The sequence below is a fragment of the Gobio gobio genome, assembly GCF_949357685.1.
Source record: "Gobio gobio genome assembly, chromosome: 24".
NCBI lineage: Eukaryota > Metazoa > Chordata > Actinopteri > Cypriniformes > Gobionidae > Gobio > Gobio gobio.
The window spans coordinates 5,873,914-5,897,227 of NC_137120.1; the positions used below are offsets into that span (position 1 = coordinate 5,873,914).

General features: G+C 38.0%; 1 protein-coding gene across 22 annotated transcripts in view; it reads left to right on the forward strand.

Moving 5' to 3' along the window:
- LOC307120922 (myosin IXB) overlaps nucleotides 1-23,314 on the forward strand; it is a 71,265-nt gene that overhangs the window by 18,536 nt on the left and 29,415 nt on the right. For all 22 annotated transcript variants that reach the window (XR_013815894.1, XR_013815895.1, XR_013815896.1 and 19 more), the window contains exons 2-4: nucleotides 3,902-4,798; nucleotides 19,395-19,489; nucleotides 23,210-23,272. Coding sequence is in view for 18 of the 22 variants with exons in the window: in XM_079808192.1 (XP_079664318.1) it covers nucleotides 3,962-4,798; nucleotides 19,395-19,489; nucleotides 23,210-23,272 (995 nt within the window). In the remaining 4 variants the exon portion in view is untranslated. The remainder of the gene's footprint in view (nucleotides 1-3,901; nucleotides 4,799-19,394; nucleotides 19,490-23,209; nucleotides 23,273-23,314) is intronic.

A 23,314-nucleotide genomic window follows, 5' to 3' on the forward strand; every position in this document is an offset into this window, starting at 1 on the left:
GTGTTGTCCTCTTTGCTCCGCGATGTATTTTCTCTACGTGAGAACGTGTGTGTGGTGTGATAGCGCCAAGGCTTGTCGGACATAGCAACTGTAACTAAAGGGGGCGGGTCTTTGCGAACGGTCAATTGTGTCTGTTCTCTAACTGAATCTAGTGTCAGTTGCTACTACGCTTCTTGAAGCCAGGGGAAACCCACAAAAGTCAACCCACAAAAAATTTGCATTATTCAGAGTCATTGTTACTTTAGTTTTAGCACCAAAACAGCCGAAAAATCCCACAGACTTGCACTGAAGGAGCGACTCGAGTCATCCAGAAACCTGTGGGTGGGTGACTTTAAGCATTTTGAGTCTGATTGAAAAGCATTCAGCGTAGGCCCGAGCCAGAAGGAAGCGTCCATCAGACGAGACCGCCGTCCGTAGGGAAGCCTGTGCGCCGTGCGGAGGTTCGTCTTTCCCCTGCCCACGCGTCTGCTAAAAGACTTGCTTCCTAAATGGAGGTGATATTAAAACAAAAGCCCTGTTTCTGTTTCAGCCGCACATTCCACTTCAACGGGCCTTTTCATTCAGAACGTCTCCAGCTGCATCTGTGCTCCATAAAAAACCTGTGACTGATTTACCTCATGGGTTTTTCTCTCTCTTCCCTCCCCCGGGAGCTCGGCCAACTTGCATGTATCTCTATCCGAAGGAAGTGTTGAAGGAGGCCGAAACGTGAGGAGCTGGAGAATCGACCCTTCTGGCGATTCACAAATCACTCCCGTTGCCCTCCTGAAAAGAGGCCAGAACTTTTGTTTTCGTGCCAGTCAGTTGAGCTTCCTCTGAGAAAACCGTTCGAGGGATGATGTTTTGAAAAGGAGTAACGGCTTTGGTGACGATTTTAACGGTTCGCTTGTGACTTTGTTTGCAGTTTTTTTGTGTGTGCTTGTTCTCAACTATGCCAGTGATTTCAAGTCATTTAGCTAAAAAAACACAATGGAAATGAGAAGAGCGTCTTAGATCTTCTCTAAAACCAACAAACTCTCAAGTTTGTGTCTTTTTTTGACTTGTTCAAATATATAAAAATCCTTGAGATAAGATGCATTTACTTAAGAAGCAACTCTGCATAAGATATTAAGACTTGTTTTTCATACTTTGAATTCTGAAAATCAAGTGTAGTTTGTTTTTGACAGATTTTTCACTTGTTAATATTTAAAAGATGTGGAAAAAAATCGGCCAAAATCATATTAAAGAGACAATCTATGAAAACTATACATGATACTTGCTTCTCAAGTAAATGTATCTTGTTTTAAGGACTATTTTAACTGAAAATCAAGCTATATGACGGAAAATGGAAATAATGGTTGCACTTTAAAAAATATGGTCAAGAAGTCATGTCAACATATGTTTTTACATTAGTTTAACTCATATTATGCTATTAAATTAAGCTATTCTAAGTCATACGAGATTCAACTTGAGTTTTTAAGTCAGTCTGATATAATTTAAGTTGGAATGACTTATACATTATGCTGCTCGCAAGGGTTTTTGCATTATGTTAAATGCCTGTTAAAAAATTGTCTTTGAGGTGAATCATAACATTACAAACTTTGATTTGAAGCAAAAATGTATCTGAAAATCGACTGTGAATTTAACGGTTTTAGTGAGGGAAAGAACTACAATCCCATGAAGCATTGGGAACAACATAATCAAAATTAAAACAATAGAGAAATATAAAACCACTCATTTAAAAATGTTGATTATATATGCAGTATTTAGAAAAAATATATAATTAAGTTTATTGCAAAAAAATGCATATATTTTCAAGTATTTTGAGAGTGTAGACTCGATTACATCATTCGCAGTGCTTCATGGTAGTGGGTCTCTGATTGGTGGAGTTTTCTGTACAGCATTATGGGTAATGTAGTTTTTCATCACACATTCCATTGTTAAACATGATTTTTCTTAAACTATGATGAAATAATGCAGGCAAAGACTATTGATTAACAGTTTCGTAGGTCACAGTAAGGCTGTCTTTAAAGGTTAGTTATTGTTATGGAGAAATTGACTAGAGTTTTTACTTCCGGAAGTGTTGTTCAAACTCTGCCTCAAAGTTGCCAGGCTGATGTGCCTCACTTTTATCTCAAGAATCTTTGACTTTCTCTGAAACATGACAGATATATTAAACTATATGCCCCCCCCCCCCCACACCCCCGATCTCAAGTTCTGCTTTATGAAGAGTTAACCTGGCTTGGCTCGGCTATTTCAGACCAGCTCAAAATGAGCCGTAATGATGATGCTGTTTTTGTGGTTGCAGACTTTTTGCATGCCTTGGAGTTTTATTGATTCTGGTTATGGTCAGCAGCCAATTTAGGAGGATGGCCTACTTTCACCCATCTGAGAAACCAGGCTGGAAAAGTTTAGACCGTTCAACTGTTTATTTTACAGACGTTTCGTTTTACATTTTAGCCATTGTTTACCAGCAAATTCAGCAAGTATTTCTTTTTTTTTACTAAACTTAGGAAATATAATGAATAAACAAGCGCACTTTGGGCTAGCTTATCGACCCCCTCATGGTTTGATTTGATCTTGGATAAAAATGTTAGTCTCAATGGATGCCCCACTATGACAAGCCGTCAGAAAATACGTCCATTCATTCACAAGGATTTTCCAGAGTAACTTAATTTCACTCAATATAAAGTGACAGCTGTTTAAGACACTTGGCTCTCGTCTTCCCAGGAATTAACTTGCTTCCTCAAATTTACAGTTAGAACAAGCGTACAGTGTTCTGCAGCGTTTGTTACGCCGCATAGAAATAACTCTGCCACGCCCAAATTCAGTAATCTGTAAATGAAATCAACGATGCAATATAAGATAACGATAAGCTTATTGGTAGGTCAGATTTTGGTTCTCCAAGAAGCCTTTGGGAGCATGTGGCCTGTTAGGGCTCCTTGTAAAGCACCATCATTGGCATTCGCAAAGCATTGTTCTTCTGTAATGTGACTTATTTCTTAATGCATGAGAATGTATTACATTTTGTTAAAATTACAACAACAACAAAAAAAATTGCAATAAGAAGGTACATTTTGATCTCATATTGACTTGGATGACCCTTTATGTTGCAATGTAGGGATGCATTTGCTATGTCGATATTGACACCTATAATGTAGCAGCTGTGACTTTGTACTGTATATCTAGAGATGTGCTGTGTATTACTGGCTAGGAAGAGGGGGCAGATTCACAGCAACGCACAGACTAAAACCGTGACCACAGTTTCCTGTGAGGCTTTGCTACACAGACTTGTGATCAGAGTTTATTGCACAGACACGCTTTGGGGAGATTAAATAAAAGAGCTGTTTAGTCTGAGTCAGACGCCACGAATAATAAGGTCAGATGGAGAGCTGCAGGCCTGACAAATAAGGGATAGGGGTGATGCATGTTCATCTAAATAGCACCAGTAATGGCACCTTATCTACGTTTAATTAAATCCTGAAGCTCTTGTTTATGAATGATTGATCTAATCGAGATGAATGAGACTCGCTGGAACTAGTTTTAAAGCAGAAAGTGGAAGGTTAATAGAAAGAAACAAAGTAGGCCAGTACGTAATGTAGGACTGCAATAACTAATCAATAAAATCAATGGAAATGGTCGTTGACAAATGTCATTATTGGTTGGTTGGCTTTGTGTGCTGTCAAGGACAACCTTTGTCAATAAATGTTGCTTTGTTGTAGGCATCTGTACATTTCTAGGAACATATATTAGTGCTGTCAAATTGATTAATATGTGTATGTTCTGTATGTATGTATGTTACTGTAATTTGTATGCTTTTTAGGGATTATTTTACAAAATAGAATGATTAATGGAAGAAATATTTGATTAATCACTCATGTAAGTTGTTAGCTGCATGCCTAATTCCTTGCACCCTCTTTTCCAGGTGCTAGATGGTGGTTGCGGTGGCAGTACGTAATGCTGAAGGGGCTCGTCCTGAGTCAGAATGAGTGTCAAAGATGACGATGGGACGACTAGCCAAGATGGAAAGGCCTACGAACTTCAGATATACCCCCGACTGGCTCTGGAGACGGCGTCGTGCTGTACACTCAGAGTCACCAAGGAGGCCACCGCAGCTAGCGTCATCCAGGATGTTGCATCGGTCCTCGGACTGGACGCTAGCAAGCGCTACGTCCTGGCCGAGGTGAAGGAGTGCGGCGGGGAGGAGTGGGTGCTGGAATCGACCGACCTACCTGTGCACAGGGTCCTTCTCTGGCCGAGGAAAGCCCAGGAGCAACATTCTCGGAAAGAGGGGTTTTACTTTCTCCTGCAGGAGCGCAACCGCGATGGTTCCATCCGTTATGTGCACCTGCCCGCCGTTGCAAACGAGCAGGAGTCCAAGCGACTGGTTGCTCGGGGTTTCCTCCCACCAAAGCAGGAGGACTTTGAGGACCTCTGCAACCTTCCGGTCCTCAGTGAGGACAGCATCTTGGATAACCTTCGCAATCGCTTTCAAAAGAAGAAGATCTACACGTACGCTGGCAGCATTCTCGTTGCCATCAACCCCTTTAAGTTCTTGCCAATTTACAACCCCAAATACGTCAAAATGTACGAGAACCACCAGTTGGGCAAGCTGGAACCCCATATTTTCGCCATTGCCGATGTGGCCTACTATGCCATGTTGCGCAAGCACATCAACCAGTGTATCGTTATCTCAGGAGAGAGTGGATCGGGCAAAACGCAAAGCACTAACTTCCTCATTCACTGCTTGACGGCTCTCAGTCAGAAGGGTTACGCAAGCGGCGTGGAGCGGACCATCTTGGGTGCAGGACCTGTACTGGAGGTAAGATTATCAACATCTTGACGCAAACTGTATTTGGTTGCATGTTTCATAACATTCGCAAGGGATCTCTGGATCTGTAGACTCGGTTAAGGGCTTACTGGGACATGGGATAGCTGAAAGTGCCAACTTCCTCTTGGACAGATTCGAAGCTTGTGTCTCTAGAGTTTTGAAACCTATCAGATTCAGATGTATTTAAAGAGTAAAGGAAGTCAATTGTTGGCTTTGCAGTCGTCATGCCTTTGACCTTGTCAGCCCCCAAAAATAGTAATGGCATGTAAGAACCACACATTTGATCGTCAATGTTGTTTTTTTGTCTTTATTTAAGCATTATGCATTAGATGTATGCATGACTTTGAACCCTTGGAAACTCGCTTAGCTCTTTGGTTGGTATTGTAGGGTGTGGAAAAGCAATGGACGTTCAACAATCGCAAGGCAGGCCTAGAATAATTGAGTTGGGGATCAGAAGATTTGTTTGAGGAATTACTGGGATGTGGGATGTTTGAATACTGTTTCTAAAGGTTTTCTTACGTGTCACACTGTACAGATTCTAAACAGAAGTATCTAGAGTTCCCATGCTTTGTTGTAAAGTATTAAAAGTGTGAAGATAAAGGAAGTCAGCTGATGGGTTTGCGGTTTGTAGTTGTCAGCATTAGAACAACCACCAAAAATGGTAATGACATGTAAGAACTTTTAATTTGATTGTCAAAGTTGGTGTTTGTGTAGTATTTAATGAATATTGTGCGTAACTTTTTGAATCCTTGGAAACTTGTTGCTACAAAATGACTTTATGGTTGGAATTGTAGGGTTTGGAAAAGCACTCCACTTTGAACAATGCTTTGTAACCATAATGACAGCTTACCCACAGATCTCTCAGTCTTCACTGTAAACTGTAGCTCTTTAGATCAGTTATTTACAGTGTGCTTTCCCACAAGCCTGTACTTGAAACGTGGGGTCTCAACTTGCTGTACTTTCATATCTCATGTTGCAGTACCGGCTAACCTATATCTGGAGGCTTTCCCCAGGGGGCCGTCTCATGCTTTAAAATTATTGCTCGGTCCCATAAACCTGTTCAAGCACATTCTGTTACTTTGCAAAGTTTCATCAGAAACCCTTGATATCACGGTGGTTTATGGTAGTTTGGAGAACGGTTAGAGTGGATCTCATGAAGTTTTCACAGTTCAAGCGTTAACGCCTAGAGGCCCCAGAAAGATTTTACACTTGCATGTGAAGTTCTCTATCAGGCAATTTCTTGGGTACAAAACCAACCCACTCGGCTTCCGAGATTCACATCTCTCTCTCTTCTGTGCACTTTAGAAAGTTTCCTGTACACATGATGTCATGAGAAACCGTTTGGTGTTGTATCTTATCTCAGCCCCCTTATATCAGAGAAAAGTTCACTCAAGTAGCAAGTCCTGGAAAAGAGATGAAAGATGGCAGGTTTTGTGTTGACGCTTGCCTCAGTGTTTGTGGTTTTTGAAAACTAGAAGTAATTTCCCCGCAGTCAGCATAGTCATTGTCCCTTGGCAGACGCGTCTTCAGGCCTCATTGCAAAATATTCCTGCGTCTCTGCGCTTGTGGTGAGAAGCAGCCTGTGAAACTGGTCAATTGAACACTGAGACCAGAACAAAGCTCCATCCAGACGGTTTCAATGATAGGAGTCAGATCTCCGTGAGGTTTCTCTTCCTTTTATGGTCTTATGAAGTTTGTTTGTCTCATCCATCTTCCAAGGCTATCAATTGGTGCTGATTTGTTAAAAAAAGGACACAATATTCCATTTATTATTCTTTCCCTTGTATTAGAGAGAAATGTTACCATATGTGGGTCAATGCAAAGTTCCATCTTCTAGTCCAGCCTTCCACGTGTGATAATTGGACGGATAAATCAACTGAGCTTGCAGTCCCATTTCTAACCTTTTGGACCGCAAGGTCTCAGTTAGCAAGTTTTCTTCTTCCAACAGTGGAATAGTTAATCCGTAAAAGGGCTCCAGACTAACTTTTTTCACTAGGAGCACAGTGGCCCCCAACTGAAAATTTTAGGGGCACAACCAGAAAATTTAGGGGCGCACACCGTAAATCAACATGCTAGCCAAATCTACTAATTTCCACTGTGTTGCTAATAAATACTTTGATAACTGGGCTCCAGACTAACATTTGAGAGCAGTGGCACCAGTGGCACCAAGTTCTACAGATGGTGGCGCTGGAGGAAAATTTATCACAAGGTTAATTTAATCATAAAATTACTATTGTTTTGCATTGTTTTGTTAATAAGTGCAGTTACTAATAATAGTACATGTTTGTTTGTTTGTTTGTTTGTTTATTGGAAATTTAACAGTGAAGCGCTGAGCTTGAAGTGTTATGCAGAAAAAAATTACTTTTATTAAAAACAGTAATGTGCAAAAACCTAAAATTGTAATGTTCCACTCTTATTAAATGTACCATTGTTCTTCTATAGTGTCATACTGAACTAAAAGGAACAATCTTTACTTGTTTTCTGTGTAATCTAGTCACAATTTGAAGAACAGGTTTTTTTTGTGACTTCCTACTTTTGTCCATATATAAAGGAGTGGAAATGCCTAATAAGTCAAATAAGTGCCATAAAGTGGCCACACTGTCAGAAAAAAAAGGTACATTGCTGTCACTGGGGCGGTATCCTAAGGTACAAAACCGAAAAGGTACTAATATGTACCTTTAAGGTACTTATATGCACTCTTAAAGTACTGATATGTACCTTTTAAGGTACTAATATGTACCATTTAGGGGTGAGTAAGGTACAAAGATGTACCTTTTCACTTGTGTACCTTAGGGTACTGCCCCAGTGACAGCACTGTACCTTTTTTTCTGAGAGTGCAGCACCTTTAAACTTTTAGTTTTACAAATCATCACACTAAAAATAATAGTTGTAATAATAATTGGATGATATTTAGAGCTTTGAAGTGCTGGAAAAAGTGTAAAACACTTGAAAGGTGCTTGAATTTTACTCTTAAAAGGTTGTACGAACCCTGAGATGAATAATGTAAAAAAAAGAAAAGAAAAGAAAAAACATTTGACTATTTCTTCCCCAATACCATGGGCTGTTACTACATTAAATCCATGGTGAATGTTTATGATTTGTGGACTGAAACCCCTGAATGTTTCAAAATGTTTCTCCTGGTCTCCGCGTCAGCTCTGTTTGCTCTGATATCTGTGGTTTATAACGGAGAATTCTACACCAAACGCTTCCCGCTAGATCTCGCAGTAGCGATGTTATTAATACTGAGGTGAATTCAAATGCTTTCTCACTGGATCTCCCAGTGCTGTTTAGTAACAGCGTCACGTGATCGAGATCAGCCCATATATGAGCTTGCACTGCGATGTCTATTAATGCTCCGAGCTGATAAACGGTCCGCGCAGCACCGCTCAAACGAGTAGCGCGGTTCCGTTCCGCTTTCGCTTCGTTTGCCGTTCGATGTTTCTCATATGTAACAGAAATGGCAGCTCTTATCAGTTGGGCACCGCAGTGGTCACACCAGTGCGACCTCCAACCAAATTCAGTCGCACCAGCAGGAAAAAAGGTTGCAAACTGCAACCATTTAGTCCCGGATCTAGCGACCCGGATCTATATCTAACACGGATGGATTTCTCCTGATATTAGCGTAACAATTACAGAAGAATAAAATAAAGCATATTTTGTTCTTTTGGAGCTTGGAAGGGTTCTGTTTGAGCAGATGTTTTATACCCTCATCACTGTCCTCGTCAGAGCTCATTTGCCAACACATTCAGCATCTGGCTCATATTCGCCGTCTCAAACATATTCTCAAAAATATCATTTTTAGCATCTTCAAAATTAATATGTTGATCGCTGACTGCTTCTTCACCAGATCCACCATCAAGTGACAGTGACACTAATATTTAACTGCAGTAAATCGCTGAGCCATTTTAAGTTTTGCTGATGGTACTTCCTATTCTTTTGTTTTCTGCCTGCGGTAACTATGAGTGAAACGTCACTTTATCACTGTGTATCAGACATCGCCACCTTGAGGAATAAAGGTTAATTGCACGTATTCAGTTAACAAAGATTATATTATTGCAAAAAAAATACACTGTTACACACCGCGGGTCATTAGCGACCCTGGGAAAACAGGCATTTTATTTTTATTTTTTTCTCGTTATGTTGTTTATAATGAATTGATTGAGGAATACTAAGAAGGTTGATGTCTAATTTTAAAAAATGAATGAGGAGGAGGGTAGGGAATGACGTTCCGGCTCACTAAAGACCCAAGGTATGCGTTTAAGGGTTAACTGGTTCTAATAAGCTATATTTCCAACCAAAGTTGCTAATTTAACTTTTGCGTAAAATTGTATTGTCGCATAAAACATTTGCATCGTTTCCATCCAGTGAGCCTAAGAGAACAAAATCGTCACTTCCTGATCAACTGGCGCTAAATATCACTAAGAAATATGGAAGTTAGTGCAGTATAGACATGTGCCGGTAAACGGTAATACGATATACCGGAATAATGAACATGCACAATATTGTTATCGTGGGCACTTCAAAATACCGTGAATAATTATTTATTACGAATTATTCAGATTTTTAGAATGAATTTTAAGAATACTTAACCCATCAACCGTTTAAAATGAACAACACGTCAAAGAGGAACGCGCACTGACGTAAATAGACCGTGTATGAGCCGAGCACATGGCGGAATGAGGAGACGCGCTGAAGTGCACATTCATTCTTCGACAGCAGAGGGCGCTGACGGAACAGCAGAAATGCAGCCGTTTCTCCAGTAATCACATAACCTAATACATAATACTTAAAGACTTAAGGCTATTCATTTTCAAACTTGAATTTTATATTTTAATCTGGACTAAATTACATGCCCTAGATATTGTTTGAATATGTTCTGACTGTTGTTCAATCACACACTTTACAAGGCTCCAGTATTTAACATTAGTTCATTCATTAACAAACTGACAATGAAAAATACTTCTAAAGCATGTATTAATCTTAGTTAAATGTACATTTCAGCATACCTATTGTTCTTTATAATTCTTTTGCACTTTAATCTGTTTTAAATATTTGTTTAATTTATACATTTTTGTGTATTGCTTTATTGTATTTAAATGTTTGGTTCTTTTGTTATGAGAAAGTGATTTAACCTGTTATAGTATGACAACACTTTTTTTGCAACTTATTTCAATATCGTGATAATACCGTATACCGTGATAAAAGCTTCAGCAATTAATCGCAACATGAAAATTTGATACCGGCACATGCCTAGTGCAGTAGGAGAACTGCACTGTATATAATCATTTTGTATATAATAAATTACTTGCGCTCCAGAGCGTGTAGACGAAACGCTGTAAAGTTATCTTGCGTTCGGATGCGGATGCCTGCTTTTTGGGAAAGTTTCATGTAAGACGGTTGTGGGAACCACTTTGATGACAGACTTTGCTCAGGCATTTCAGATGTTGTGCTACGAGGTTGGTCCAGTTATGCCGCCCATCTCAAATTTGCGTCATTTTTAATGCGCATAGAGGAATTTATACGGTAAATGTGTTTCCATCGTAGTTAATTTTTTTTATCTAAAAATTAGCATAAAAACATTGTCAGAATGAATGCACATCTTGCCATTTCCATCCAGCCTTTTTTTTAATTGTTGTTTTTTAATGCGAGATTGTAAAAAAGGGTGAATGCAAACATAGCTATTGTCACCTACTGAAAAGCCTCACCCAGTAGCAAATAGTTTTGTCTAGGTTTTGCTTTAAACTGTATTACAAGCAAATTCATGGACTGTGACTCAAAGTAAACTGTAATTTTGCAGTCCTTTCTTTTTAAAGGCTGCACGTTATTGTCTCCGTTTCAACTTGCTTATTTTTTATGATGTAAACAGAGATCTTTGGCATCAATTGTCGTTGACCAGCACGTCAGACCGGTTTTGGTCGCCTTTTCACCGGAGCTACACTCTTTCGTAATCCCCTCCTACAACCGTGTTGCTTTGTTTGAATGCATATTTGACCTTCACGTCATTGCATGCATGCTAAATACTAGAAACGAGCATCTACGGTGAGTGACCTATTTATGTGGTACATTCTTTTTGAATTGCCCTACAGGAGAACAGCTTGGAATCCATCAAGCCAAAAATGTGGTTTTCTTCCAGATCCCAAGTGGCTTTGAGTGCATTACGTCATTGGGTATCAGATAACAGGAGTTTTTTTTTTTGCTGCCGCAGACCCTGCACATGGCACTGAGCTTTTGCTTTTTTTAGCAGTACACCAGGACGTTTCTGCAAACACCTCTGCTTTCTGTTTTTCAGGCATTGCCGAGAACGGCGAGGGTTTTGTTCACACGTAATGCTCATGAGTCCTCTGAAGTAATACCCACAGACAGGAAGTTCCCTCTGGCTGATCACTTCAACAGGAAGCAGTTTTTTTTTTGCAACAGGAAGTGGTAGCTGTAGAGGCTTCACTCCCCATTGGCTGATCTGCGCATGTTGTGTTGAGAGTCAGCATATTGTTCCTCAGGAAGCTGTAATGGCTATTTTGTGGCCATTGTTTATCTCTCGGCTTTGTGTTAGTCCTGTGTGGACTTTGGCTTATGAGCCGTCTGAGCTATTTTTGGTGGTACAACTGTAATGAGACATGTGGAAAGGTTTGTCAAATGAAATGGCCCAAGAATCCATTCTGTCATTATAGGCTGGGCTGTAACAACACCATAGACATTGAGGGGGACAAGCCCTCCGAATACTTAGAAATGGCCAAATTGCCCCCCCCCCCCCCCAAAAAATATTTGATTCGAAATACAACTCCTCACCTTAATGGCACGCAATATTTCTGCCTGTTTTCGCTCGTGTGATTGTCAGCCTCTGCTTTTCTGCTACAGACTGAAGCGTGTGAGTAGGGCTGGGCGATTAAAACGATAACGATATGTATCACGATATTGATCATACAAAAACTTGCATTTAGCAAAAAGAGACTGGGTTGTGTTTCATGTCATTTAATGTTATCACTAATAATATACAGATTTTCTCCTCATTGTTGTCACTACTTGAGCAAGCTCCTGATTGCTTAACGCGGCGCGAATATCCGGCAAAGTTCAGATTTCTCAACTCGGGCGATTCGCGCCGTTCGCACGAATCACGCGTCAAACGCTCAATTCGCACCGCAGAATATCTATTTGCGTCTTTGCATTGACTTAACATGTAAATCACTCGCGCGAATCGCGTCATTCGCGTCCGGTGTGAACGCACCATTAAACATTTTCTCATTTCTCTAAACATTTTTATTAAACATGGATCTTTATTTTCATTAAAAGGGCATATTTCTTCTATTGTTGGCTCATTTTGTAAATATAAGCAACTGATTTAGACGCGCAAACTGGGTGCCGGCGTGATAAGACCTCGTGCTCGGCCAGATTCGCCGCAAACTCGTGCATCTTCGGTTGTGGAGCCGCGCGGAAAGTTCACCTCCAAGCGAAATGGGGGGTGCGTCTCAATCCTCTCCCTAGTTCAGATCGAGACGCACCGGGGTCTCTCAATGCACACGACCGCCCGCTCTGCATTGATGTATTTTTTTTGTCACGCGCACCCTCGCGCTCGTGTGGACGCCGGGTATACGCATGTTTACATTTTAATTATTTGAGTTTTTTCCATGGTTGTTTTGACATTTCTGCCTTTATAACTGAGGGGAGTATAATCAGAGGAAGGTTAAGTTTAAAATAAAAATGTTTAAATGTAATATATTTTTCTCCTGGTCCTTATAAAAAGTAAAAGTATCAATAAAAAGTATCAATAATTATCGATATTGACCGATCTGGAACACCAATATCGTGATACAGTTTTCAGCCATATCGAGTTTATAACGTGCTGCGCCGTTACTTTCAGTTAATAAAGGAAAAAATACAGCAAATTTCTGGTGTTATTTTTGTGATTGTGTGGGGCATTCTACAACCCTTCATCAAACCTTTCAACATGGAGCCCACCTCAGATTGTTACATCGTAAAAAAAACAGATTAACGCTATCAGTCCCTTAATTTTGATTGGGTGGGCAAGGCAAACGTTTGGGTGGACTCAGACCACCCATACCCATGCCTAGAACCGGCCTCGGATTAGAGAATAAGTAAACAAGTGAGTGATTTCTGACTCGGCAACAGAGTTGACACAGAGTCGATTCCGGTGCTGGAGTCGACCCCAACTCTGGGGCTATTCTAAGTCAAGGAATCGACTCCTCTTTTGGAGCCGACTCCCCATCACTATTAAGGGTGCTTTCACACCTGCCTCATTTAGTTCGGTTGAATCGTACTAGAGTTGGTTTTCCCCTTTGGTGCGGTTCGTTTGGTCAGGTGTGAGAGCAGCAATCGCACTCGGGTGCGCACCAAAAGCGGACCAAACAAGTGTACCGAGAGCTCCATGAAGAGGTGGTGTCTGTACGCTTTCAAACCAACTCTGGAGCGGTTTGTTTGTGGTGAGAACGTGATCCGACCTCGAACAGACCCAACTGCAAAAAGTACTGATCATTTTTGGACTAAACCAGCTGCCGTAGTCAGCTGTGCGCTGTGCATTATGTGATGAGGAAGTGTTTGTTGACAGTTGTTTTTTGACTCGCGGACAAAGTTGGAGTAGTTAAGAGTTGCGGAGCCTCATAGAAATTTGGTCTGATGACCATATTAGGTCCCAACTTTCGAAAATTCACAAGAACAGCGCGATCTTCACTTGAAGTGACGAGCGATGCGCGTTTGCAGTGCATTAGAGCGTTGTTTTCAAGCCGCATCCGCGCTTCATTATAGAAATATATTGTTTGCATATTGTGCTGTATACAAACAATGTAATAGATTATGGCCAGGGACAAAACCAGCCCGCGCAGTCGCAGTTTAGGAAATACGCCATGGCCAATGAGGGATGTGGATGTTGTCATGTGACTGCATTTTGGTTCGTTTCAACTGGTTCGAACCAAAGCTACGGTGTGAAAAGGAACCAAAAAAACTGCAAAATGCTACAACGTATAATTGTTTGCCCTTGGTTCGGACCAAATGAACCGAACTAGAGATGTGAAAGCACCCTAAGACATGGTTACAGCCTAGATTACAGGCACACTGGAGACCCAAGAATCTCAATTTCCAGCAACCTGGAAAGAAATGATTGTAATTTTAAAGATCTAAATGCCTTAATACTGTAGTCAAACACCAAAAGTGTGGATTCAGGTCTTGTTTGTGTGATTTTTCCCCATCTGCACAACGTTTTTAAGACAGTTTTTCTCGAGAGCACTCCATGTTTGTGTATTTTTCATTCCTTAAAGGCTATTGTAGTTAGCGCTTATGCTAGGACAAGCATCACTCTTTGCTTTCCTTGTACTTGGAGTTAGAAAATGTACAAATGTTAATGAATGTACAAATGAGCTAATGAATTGATGCCTCGTTCTTCTTGAAGGACGTTTGTTTATATGCTATTGTGTCCGTGATATCAATTAGCGCTCGTACAGGCTGTCACCAACTAACCCGATATCACAACTCCGAACAAAACCACCCGGACTCGTCTTTTTGTGCTAATGCTGAAGAGGAAGAATGAAGAATGAAGTCACAGTTCACTTGAGACGATGAGATTGCCTTGGCCTGATTTTTGGACATGATCGCTCCGAGGCCGAGAATAAAAGGAGAAGCTGCTATATTTAACGGTCATGTGAGCGTCCCATAGTGTTATTTGTGAGTAATGCGATTCTTCTGGCCTTTCTATGAAGATCTCTGTGAGAATAGGCCCTTTGTTGATTTGTGATGGTATTGTATGGATGGCTTCGATTTCAGTGGCCGCCGAACCAGAGGGTTGAACGTGCAATACATTTTATACATTGTATTAATGATTTGTCTGTTTAGAGTTATACAAAGTTGTTTTGCTATCTAAATATATTTAAATAAATCTTGGATTTAGCATGTATGCTGTTGCACACAAATACATATGTTTATGTACATATCTTTGTAGGTATATAATATAAATAATGTAATGTATAATTTAATGTATTGTTATACACACAGTTAATATATATTACATCAATTAAAGTTTTTTATTATTATTGAATTTTATATATATATATATATATATATATATAAAAACTTTAATTATATATATTAATAATAATGTGTGTGTATGTAATATAAATCATTGTTTATTTATTTATATATATATATATATATATATATATATATATATATATTATAAATAATATGATATATTATTTAATAATAACTTAATGATATTTAATATAAATAAACCATTTAATATATAAATGGTATTTAATATATATTATTTTATCTATTTTTCTATACATCAATTTTCTATACATAATTAATATTATACATTTTATAGTGTGTGTGTGTGTGTATGTGTATATATATATATATATATATATATATATATATATATATATATATATATATATATATATATATATATATATAAATATAATTTGTAATAAATATTATACATATATTATGAATAATTTATTCAAATATATTAAATTATATTTAATTATTATGTAATAATAATTTTATATTTATTGTATGCAAACAAACATATTTTTTATGTGTATATATATATATATATATAATTATGATATATATAATTTTTATTTGATTTTTTTCAGCTGTCAGAGCTGATTGTGAGGCCGTTTCTCGTTCTGTTCTGCTCAGATCTCAGTGAACCGAAACGGGACTGATTGAATCTAATGATTGTTGTTGAACTTGTAGTTTCTATACGGAACGAGAGGCTTGTGGTCTGTCGTGGAAATCTCCGCGAGCTGCTGACTCCCAAATAACAGCCAGGAATAAGAACTAGTCCAGACAGGTCGGCAGGTTTCTGTCTTCTCCCCTACCCCATTTTATTTCCATTCCCAGGTCTGGCAGAAAAGGGTTTAGCATGTTTGCTGTTGCGACATTCAGAGAAATGCATGTCGAGTTTCCTCATTCCCCTGGAGTCCCGCAGCCAATCAGAGCGAGTGTTTGAGAAGACCTGTTTGAATCTGAAGCGGCCGCCTGCATGAGTGTTGTTTATCTACTGTCAGATCCACTGTCAGACCGGAATATTCTTTCACTTCTGTGTGTGTGTGTGTGTGTGTGTGCGTGTGTGTGTGTGTGTGCGTGTGTGTGTGTGTGTGCGTGCGTGTGTGTGTGTGTGTGTGTGTGTGTGTTATAGAATCTTATGACTTATGAGTTGTCTTGAGAAAGAGATAATTCACCCAAAAATGAAAATTCTTGTCACAGTTTATTATCGTCTTTCTAAAAATATTGTTTCTGCTACAGATAATTAATTTATTTGTAATGATTTTGTAATGAATTTAGTTTTTAGTTCTATTTTTTATTTACTTAGTCTATTTCTTTCTTTTTAATGGTTTGTTTATTTGTTTACTGATTTATTGTTTTATTTACTTAGTCATCATTTATTTATTTTTATTTGCGTAGTTATTTTATATGGATTCTTTATACATTTACTTTACTTCAAATATAGTAATTATTTATTTATTTGTTTATTTATTTTATTTTATTTCCATGGTAATTTTTTTATTTGCTTTGTATTTCTTTTGTATTGTTATTTATTTTTATTTACTTGTTTATTTTATGGATTTACAATGTATGTACTTCGTAATTTAGTTATTTATTTACAAATTTTTATATTTATTTAATTATTGGTTTATTTTATTTGTAAAGTTATTTATATTCATCTTTTTACTTAGTCATTATTTATTAATTTATTTACTGATACATTTTATTTATATGGTTATTTGTGTATTTTTATTTGCTTAGTCTTTATATTTTTTTTATTTATTTTTTACTTGTGTATTAGTCATTTGATTGATTGATTTATTTAATTAATAATTTATATACTTATAAAATTTATGGATTTATTATATATTTACTTAGTTAGTTACTGATTTATATTTATTTACTTATTGGTTTATTTTTATGCATTTATTTAGTTATTTTATTTTTATTTAATTTATTTACTGATGGTTATTTATGTATTTTAATTTGCTTAGTCTTTATTTATAAATTAATTAATAAATTAAAATGGATAAGTAAACAAATATAAAGAAATACTAAGTTATTTTATTTTTATTTAGTTTTTATTTGCTATGTAAATAAAATAAACCAGTAAATAAATTAATACAATAAAATAAACAAATACATAATTACTGTATTTGAAGTAAAGTAAATGTATAAAGAATCCATATAAAATAACTACATAATTAAAAATAAATAAATGATGACTAAGTAAATAAATATATATATATATATATATATATATATACACATTACATTTATTTTATTATTTTTACATATTTTACATTTATTTAGTAATAATTTTTTTATTAATTTTACTTAATGGTTTATTTTTATGTATTTAGTTATTTATTTTTTATTATTCATAATTTTTTTATTCTTAATTATGTATTTATTTAATATGGATTCATTATTTATTTACTATAATAATTTGTATTTATTTATTTATTTATTTAACCAGGTCTGTCCTCCAAAAATAATAATAAAAGCACAGTTAAAGCATCATAAATGAGTCTATATGAGATTTTGCACGCTATGCTGTATGACATAAACAGACATAAGTTCATGCATCACATATTTTACATCTCAGTGCGAAGCCTCTGGAAATGGCTTTATTGGAAATAATATGGGAAAGCTATTGTGATTATAATGTGCGGGTCATATGACCACTGTTGGGATAGTTGTATTGTGTGTGTTGGAGCTGGACTTGCTTCGAGCTGTTGTGTGAAGTTTCTTGTTGTGTGTTTCAAGCTGTTGGACACGAGAGTAAGTAAGCAGTGACAGAATGCTCATTTTGGGGCAGTACGGCCGTCCTGATTGGCTACACTCTACGCTCCAGCTTTCCCTGATATCTGTGGTGTGTTTGGGGAAAGGGGTCACAGGTCGACTGCAGGGAATCTTAATTAGGTTAGGGCCCTTCCCCCTGCCCCGTGCGTTTTTCCACTGGTGTCTGGCACAAAGCCGCGCTCTTTAACATGCACAGCGCCGCTCTCCCCCACGGCCGGGCTTTTGTTGGCCGATCTGGGCAAACACTGCTCCTCATTGAGGGACGGGGCGGCGCTGTGCCCTCTGGCAGAGGTTGGCATCGGCCCGCGGCGCTTTCCACATTAATCTCAGCGTTTCACACAGATGGAGGTGTGAGCGGCTGGAGGACGAGGAGATGTGATTTACAGGCGATAACGTCACGCAAATTACTCTCAGAGTGTGTGTTTGTTTCAGTCACGGGGACTGGAGTTATTTGCATCTGAAACATGATTTAATCTGATTTATGATTTAAGCTTTCTATATCTGTTCCTCGTGTGGTGTGTGTATGTATGTATGTATGTATGTGTATATATATATATATATATATATGTGTATGTATATACATACATACATACATACACACATACATATTTATTAAATTTAATTCATTTATTTGTTTAACTTTAGTTTTTATTTATTTTAAATGTATTTATTTATTTATTCATATAAATCTGATTTACACATAGATGTGGTTTTGTATGTTGTTTTAAAGTTTATTTATCCGTTATTAAAAATAATATTGCTATTAAAAATATTTTGTTGTTGTTATTATTATTAATAATAATGATTAATATTTGTATTGTTAAAAGAATAGTAATTATTATATAACATATAATATTGTAGTGATGATGTTTTAATTGTTTATTTATTATTAGTTTAATAAATAATATATATTTGAAAGTATTATTATTATTATTTAAATAATGATAGTCATAATTAATTAAAAATGTTTTATGAATAATACATTTGTATTGATGTTGAAATAGTGTATTATTGTTTATCTATTTCTCTTAATATACATGTATTTATATTTTATTTTTAATTTGTAATATGAAGAATCATTATGATCTATTTCGAAAAATTGATGAAAGATAATATATATTTTTCTTCTTATTATTATTATTAAAATAATTGTAATGGTAATTATAAATAAAATAGTGATAATTATGTTTTAATTAATCGTATACTTGTATAATCTTTTTTTTCAATGAAATCGTTTATTATTTTGTAAGCATTGTTATAATTTGTAAAATTATAAATAAAAACAAAATAAACAATATTTTGTTTTATATAAACAAAATAAATATTGTTTACAGAGTAATAACGATAATGATCATAATGAATAATAATGTTTTAATCATTTAAGTTTAGTTTATATAAAATGTTTAGTAAAATGCTGTTTAGCGATTATATTTTTTATTATTAATAATTGATCATAATAATAAATACTATTATTATACAAAATTGTAATTATAATAATATGTTTTTATAATGAATATAATTTTGTGTTTTAAAAATATAATTTTCAATGTTTCGAAACAAGTACACCAATTTGAACAAATAGATCAGTTTTACGTTTCGTCTTTGACAAAATGTTTGGTTTATTTAAAGATTAGAAGGACTGCAAAATGTATTTTTGTTTTTGAATAACACACGGTCTTCCCGCAACATACACAACAAAACTTGTGCACAAAAAAAGAAACAAAAAATATAAATAATATTTCAAAAGTCTCACATCCTCTTTTTTTTTCCTTCTCTTTAACAGGCATTTGGAAACGCAAAGACCGCCCACAACAACAACTCCAGCCGGTTTGGGAAGTTCATCCAGGTCAATTACCTGGAGAGCGGAGTGGTGCGAGGGTGAGCAACCTTTCATTTCTCTCTCTTTTCATGTGTGCCGTGGCGGGACGAGGCTGCGGCCTTCAGAAAGCGACCCTTGCCTTTGAAGCTCTTATCAGCTGCTGCTCGCTCTCACACACCCTGCCGTCGGCCACAGACGTCACACTCCGCTCATACACATCACTTCCACCTTCACCCCTGGCAGACGCTGTATAAACACATTTAAGGAACTGACATGGTTCCTCCTCCGCAGAGATAACAGAGATCAGTGGATGAATGTGTAGAGCTTGATTGAATTTACGTCGTCTAACTAGTTTATTTTATATCTGTTTTAGTCACTTTTGCTCCTTTTTGAGAGCTTCGAGAGGTCGGCTCGATTAAGTCATTTGCACTGATACAAGGAAATGGGCGGCGCTAGAGCAATTGCTATTTTCGACTCTCTGATTGGTGGAATTTTTTGTACAGCACCATGGGTAATGTAGTTTTCCACCAGGAATTCTGCTGTTAAACACCATTAAGTTGAAATAATGCAGGCTAAAGGCTTCAACAGAAGCACCTAACCACCTCTTATCTCACTGTAAGTGAGTTTTTACTTCCGGAATCAACTGTTGCACTCGAGGCATTTTCTTTTGATCAAAATAGAGTTCTTTAAAAAAAGAGTTTGTTTTTTAGTGTGTAATATAGGCGTTTGGTATCGTTTGAGTTCCAATTCTAATTGATTCCCAATTTTGATTAGCCTGGCTCTTACGCACTTCCGCTCAATTTTAATTTTCCTTCAGTACGTCGTCTGGGATTGCGGTATATTCTCGGTCATATTTTTACCGGTCCAATCAGCGAACAGAGGGAGTGGCTGAGAACGATGGCGTTGATGTCGTGCGCTAGTTTGAGTTGTAGTTCAGTAATGGAGGCGGAGAAAGATGCGAGTAAAGCCATTCATTCTGGTGTGGCACCGCTGCAGAGTATCCAGAAGTTATAGCCGGAGCAAGAACAATCTTTGCTGAGTTTTGTTGGTGGCCATGATGTTGTGGCCTTCCTCCCCACGGGGTTCGGGAAAAGTTTGATTTTCCTGCTCGCTCTGTCAGTGGTGAAGGAGTTGGCTAAGGCGAACGCATGACATGTGTCATGACCGAACGTTAGCGATTGGTTATGGCGGAGTTCCCGCCTTCAAGGAAGTTAACGCTTGTCAATGGAGAGTGGCCAGACTCTCTGAACAAATGAAATGTACGAGAGACAAAGGGTACATTTTGATTCCAATAAGGTTAAAAAAAAACTTAGATATCATTCACATTTTAAGTCTTATCGCAAAACATTTCATTGTCGCTGAGTACCATGAACAAAAATCTACAGGCTGAAGAACACTCACACAAGGATTTATAAAGACCATAGCCAAAATAACTAGCCTAACTAATATCAACTTCAGGAATTATTAAAGACAAGTCAACACTCAGTATAGTACGCTTAGTTGTCAACAGAACTCAACTGCATGCACACTGGAAGAAGTAGAAGAAGAAGAGGAGTGTAAACGATCTTTGCCGGCGTTGTAAAAAGAATTTAAGGATACACGGAGTACTTACCAACACGATCATCATTTTTGAGAAAAATAGTAAAGGTGAACGCATATACAAACAAGTTCTCCGCTTAGTAAACGAATTCAACCCAAGCGCTCTTTGGTGACTAAAAATATTGAAGTTGACTAATAATCAGTGTCGATGCAGTCGATTGTATCGACCAATCGTGACAGGCCTTGTGTGTGTTACGTGTTAGTGAAGAGCTCGCATTGAGCGTGTGTTACGAGTGTGTGTTACGTGTTAGTGGACTGGACTGGAACGTGGCGGAGGATTCGTTGTGCAGCAGAAGCGTCAGACTTATATTTGAGTGCGTTCAACACCACCGCTCTCTATTCACAGAGTACGCACAATCGCGGAATTGAAAGTGAAAGTAAACAGGAGCGCGCATTAGGCTTGCTACGATAGTCAGTGTTGCCGGTGTTACCGGTGTCCAGACTCAACACCGGTTACATCACTTGCCCACCGTGGCACCGCCTACCGTCTTTTTGATTTTTTTTTTTATAGTAATAAAATAATTTAGTTCAGTTAGAGAACAGACAATACAAATAAAAACTGAACGTATCTGCTTAATAAAGCAGGACAGCGGCAGGAGTCATTCATCAGATTTAAGAGTGAGGAGCTGACTGAGATGATCGGGGAGGATTTGGTTTCAAAGCGAAACGTAAAAGCGCCTATTTAAGGGAGTTTGTCATTTGTTTTGTTGTTGTGTTTTTCATAAAAAATAATAGGCTAATGAACCCACAATTCAAGCAACCCGCAGCCGAATTGGCGCTAATTCAAAACCGAAAGTAAAATGTGCACGGCCGCACAGAGCGCGCATTGTTTACTTTTGCCTGGCTCCGCAGTGTGAGCCTCCGCGCTACGCTGACTGCGCGCATTTATTTTTGCCGCGCGCACCCTCGCGCTCGTGCGGGCGCGTCGAGTATAAACGAGGCTTTACGGACGAACTGTTATTCATTCATGGCGTGCATCTCAAACATAGACTGATCAATGCTTGATCAGTGCCCTGACTACTGAACTAGGGAACTGATTGAGACGCGCCCATGGCCTCACAGAGCGCGCATTTACAGACGAGCTGTCATTCACGGTGTGTGAATACGCAACACTGGCGCGTTTTCAGTTCAGAGCGGTCGTGTGCATGTTACTTTCGGTTAGATAGAATTAGTGATTTAAAAGCCTCCGCCGGTGATACCGGTATTACCGGTGTTGTCACACATCAATTAACCGGTGGGAAAATTTCCTCACCATCACATCCCTAGCGCGCATTCAATCGCAATTTCAATACGTTACCGCTGTTTGAAAGCGGCTCCCTGAGCCATGCGGATATCTCCCGATATAAAGGCTCCCAAGCTCTGTATCATGCTTGAAGAAAAATTTGGTCTCTATTTGCACTTTGAATATTGAGTACTTTGATTATGGTGTTATGGTTATTGTTTGCACTTAATATCTATGATCTCGTGTCTCATCTCGTCTCGTGAGATAAGTGTCTCGTCACACCCCTTATCATCGTATAAAGCCCGCACTGACAATTTGATTGGTCAGAACAGCTCTGGTTCCAGCATAGTTGCTCCACAACGGATCAAGTTCAGACCGAACTTCCCGACCTCAAATGTTGTGGGCGGGGCTAAGTTCGGCTGGCATCCAGCATTCTTTTAATAATAGTGTTTTTTCCCTGGTTATATTGTTAATAATGAATTGAGGAATACTAAGACGGTTGATGTCTAACTTACAAAAAACTGCAAAAACAGCCCTAGGGGTAAATATAGTTCCCGTCTCCCCTGCGCTGTACTTGTGCTCCTCTAAACAAAGGCGAGGGAAGTCAATGAAGCCATACGGATGCTTTCAGTGGCCCTATTGTTCTCTGGCCCAGTGCAGTGTGGCCTACTTCACTGGATGACGGTCATTAAGTGGACACTAGACACTAGGACACTGCTTCAAATTAAAGTTTGTAGTATTGGGATACTTCCCAGATCAGGTTGGTTTGGTTCAAGTCTTATCGAAGATCTTTGACACACATGAATGGGAATAAAGTGGGCGTTCACCATTGCGTTCCATTGAGAGTTTTGTTCAGGCCATCTGCCGCTTTGATTGACATCTGTGCACTTTAAAGCCCCGTTTTACGACCAAGAGCTGCTGGCATCTGACGTGTGTAATGTTTCTGGTTGTCTTTCAGGGCTGTGGTTGAAAAATATCTGCTGGAGAAATCTCGCCTGGTCTCCAGAGAGAAGAACGAGAGGTAAAAGCTTTCAAGACGTTTCTACTTGACGACGAAAGCCAG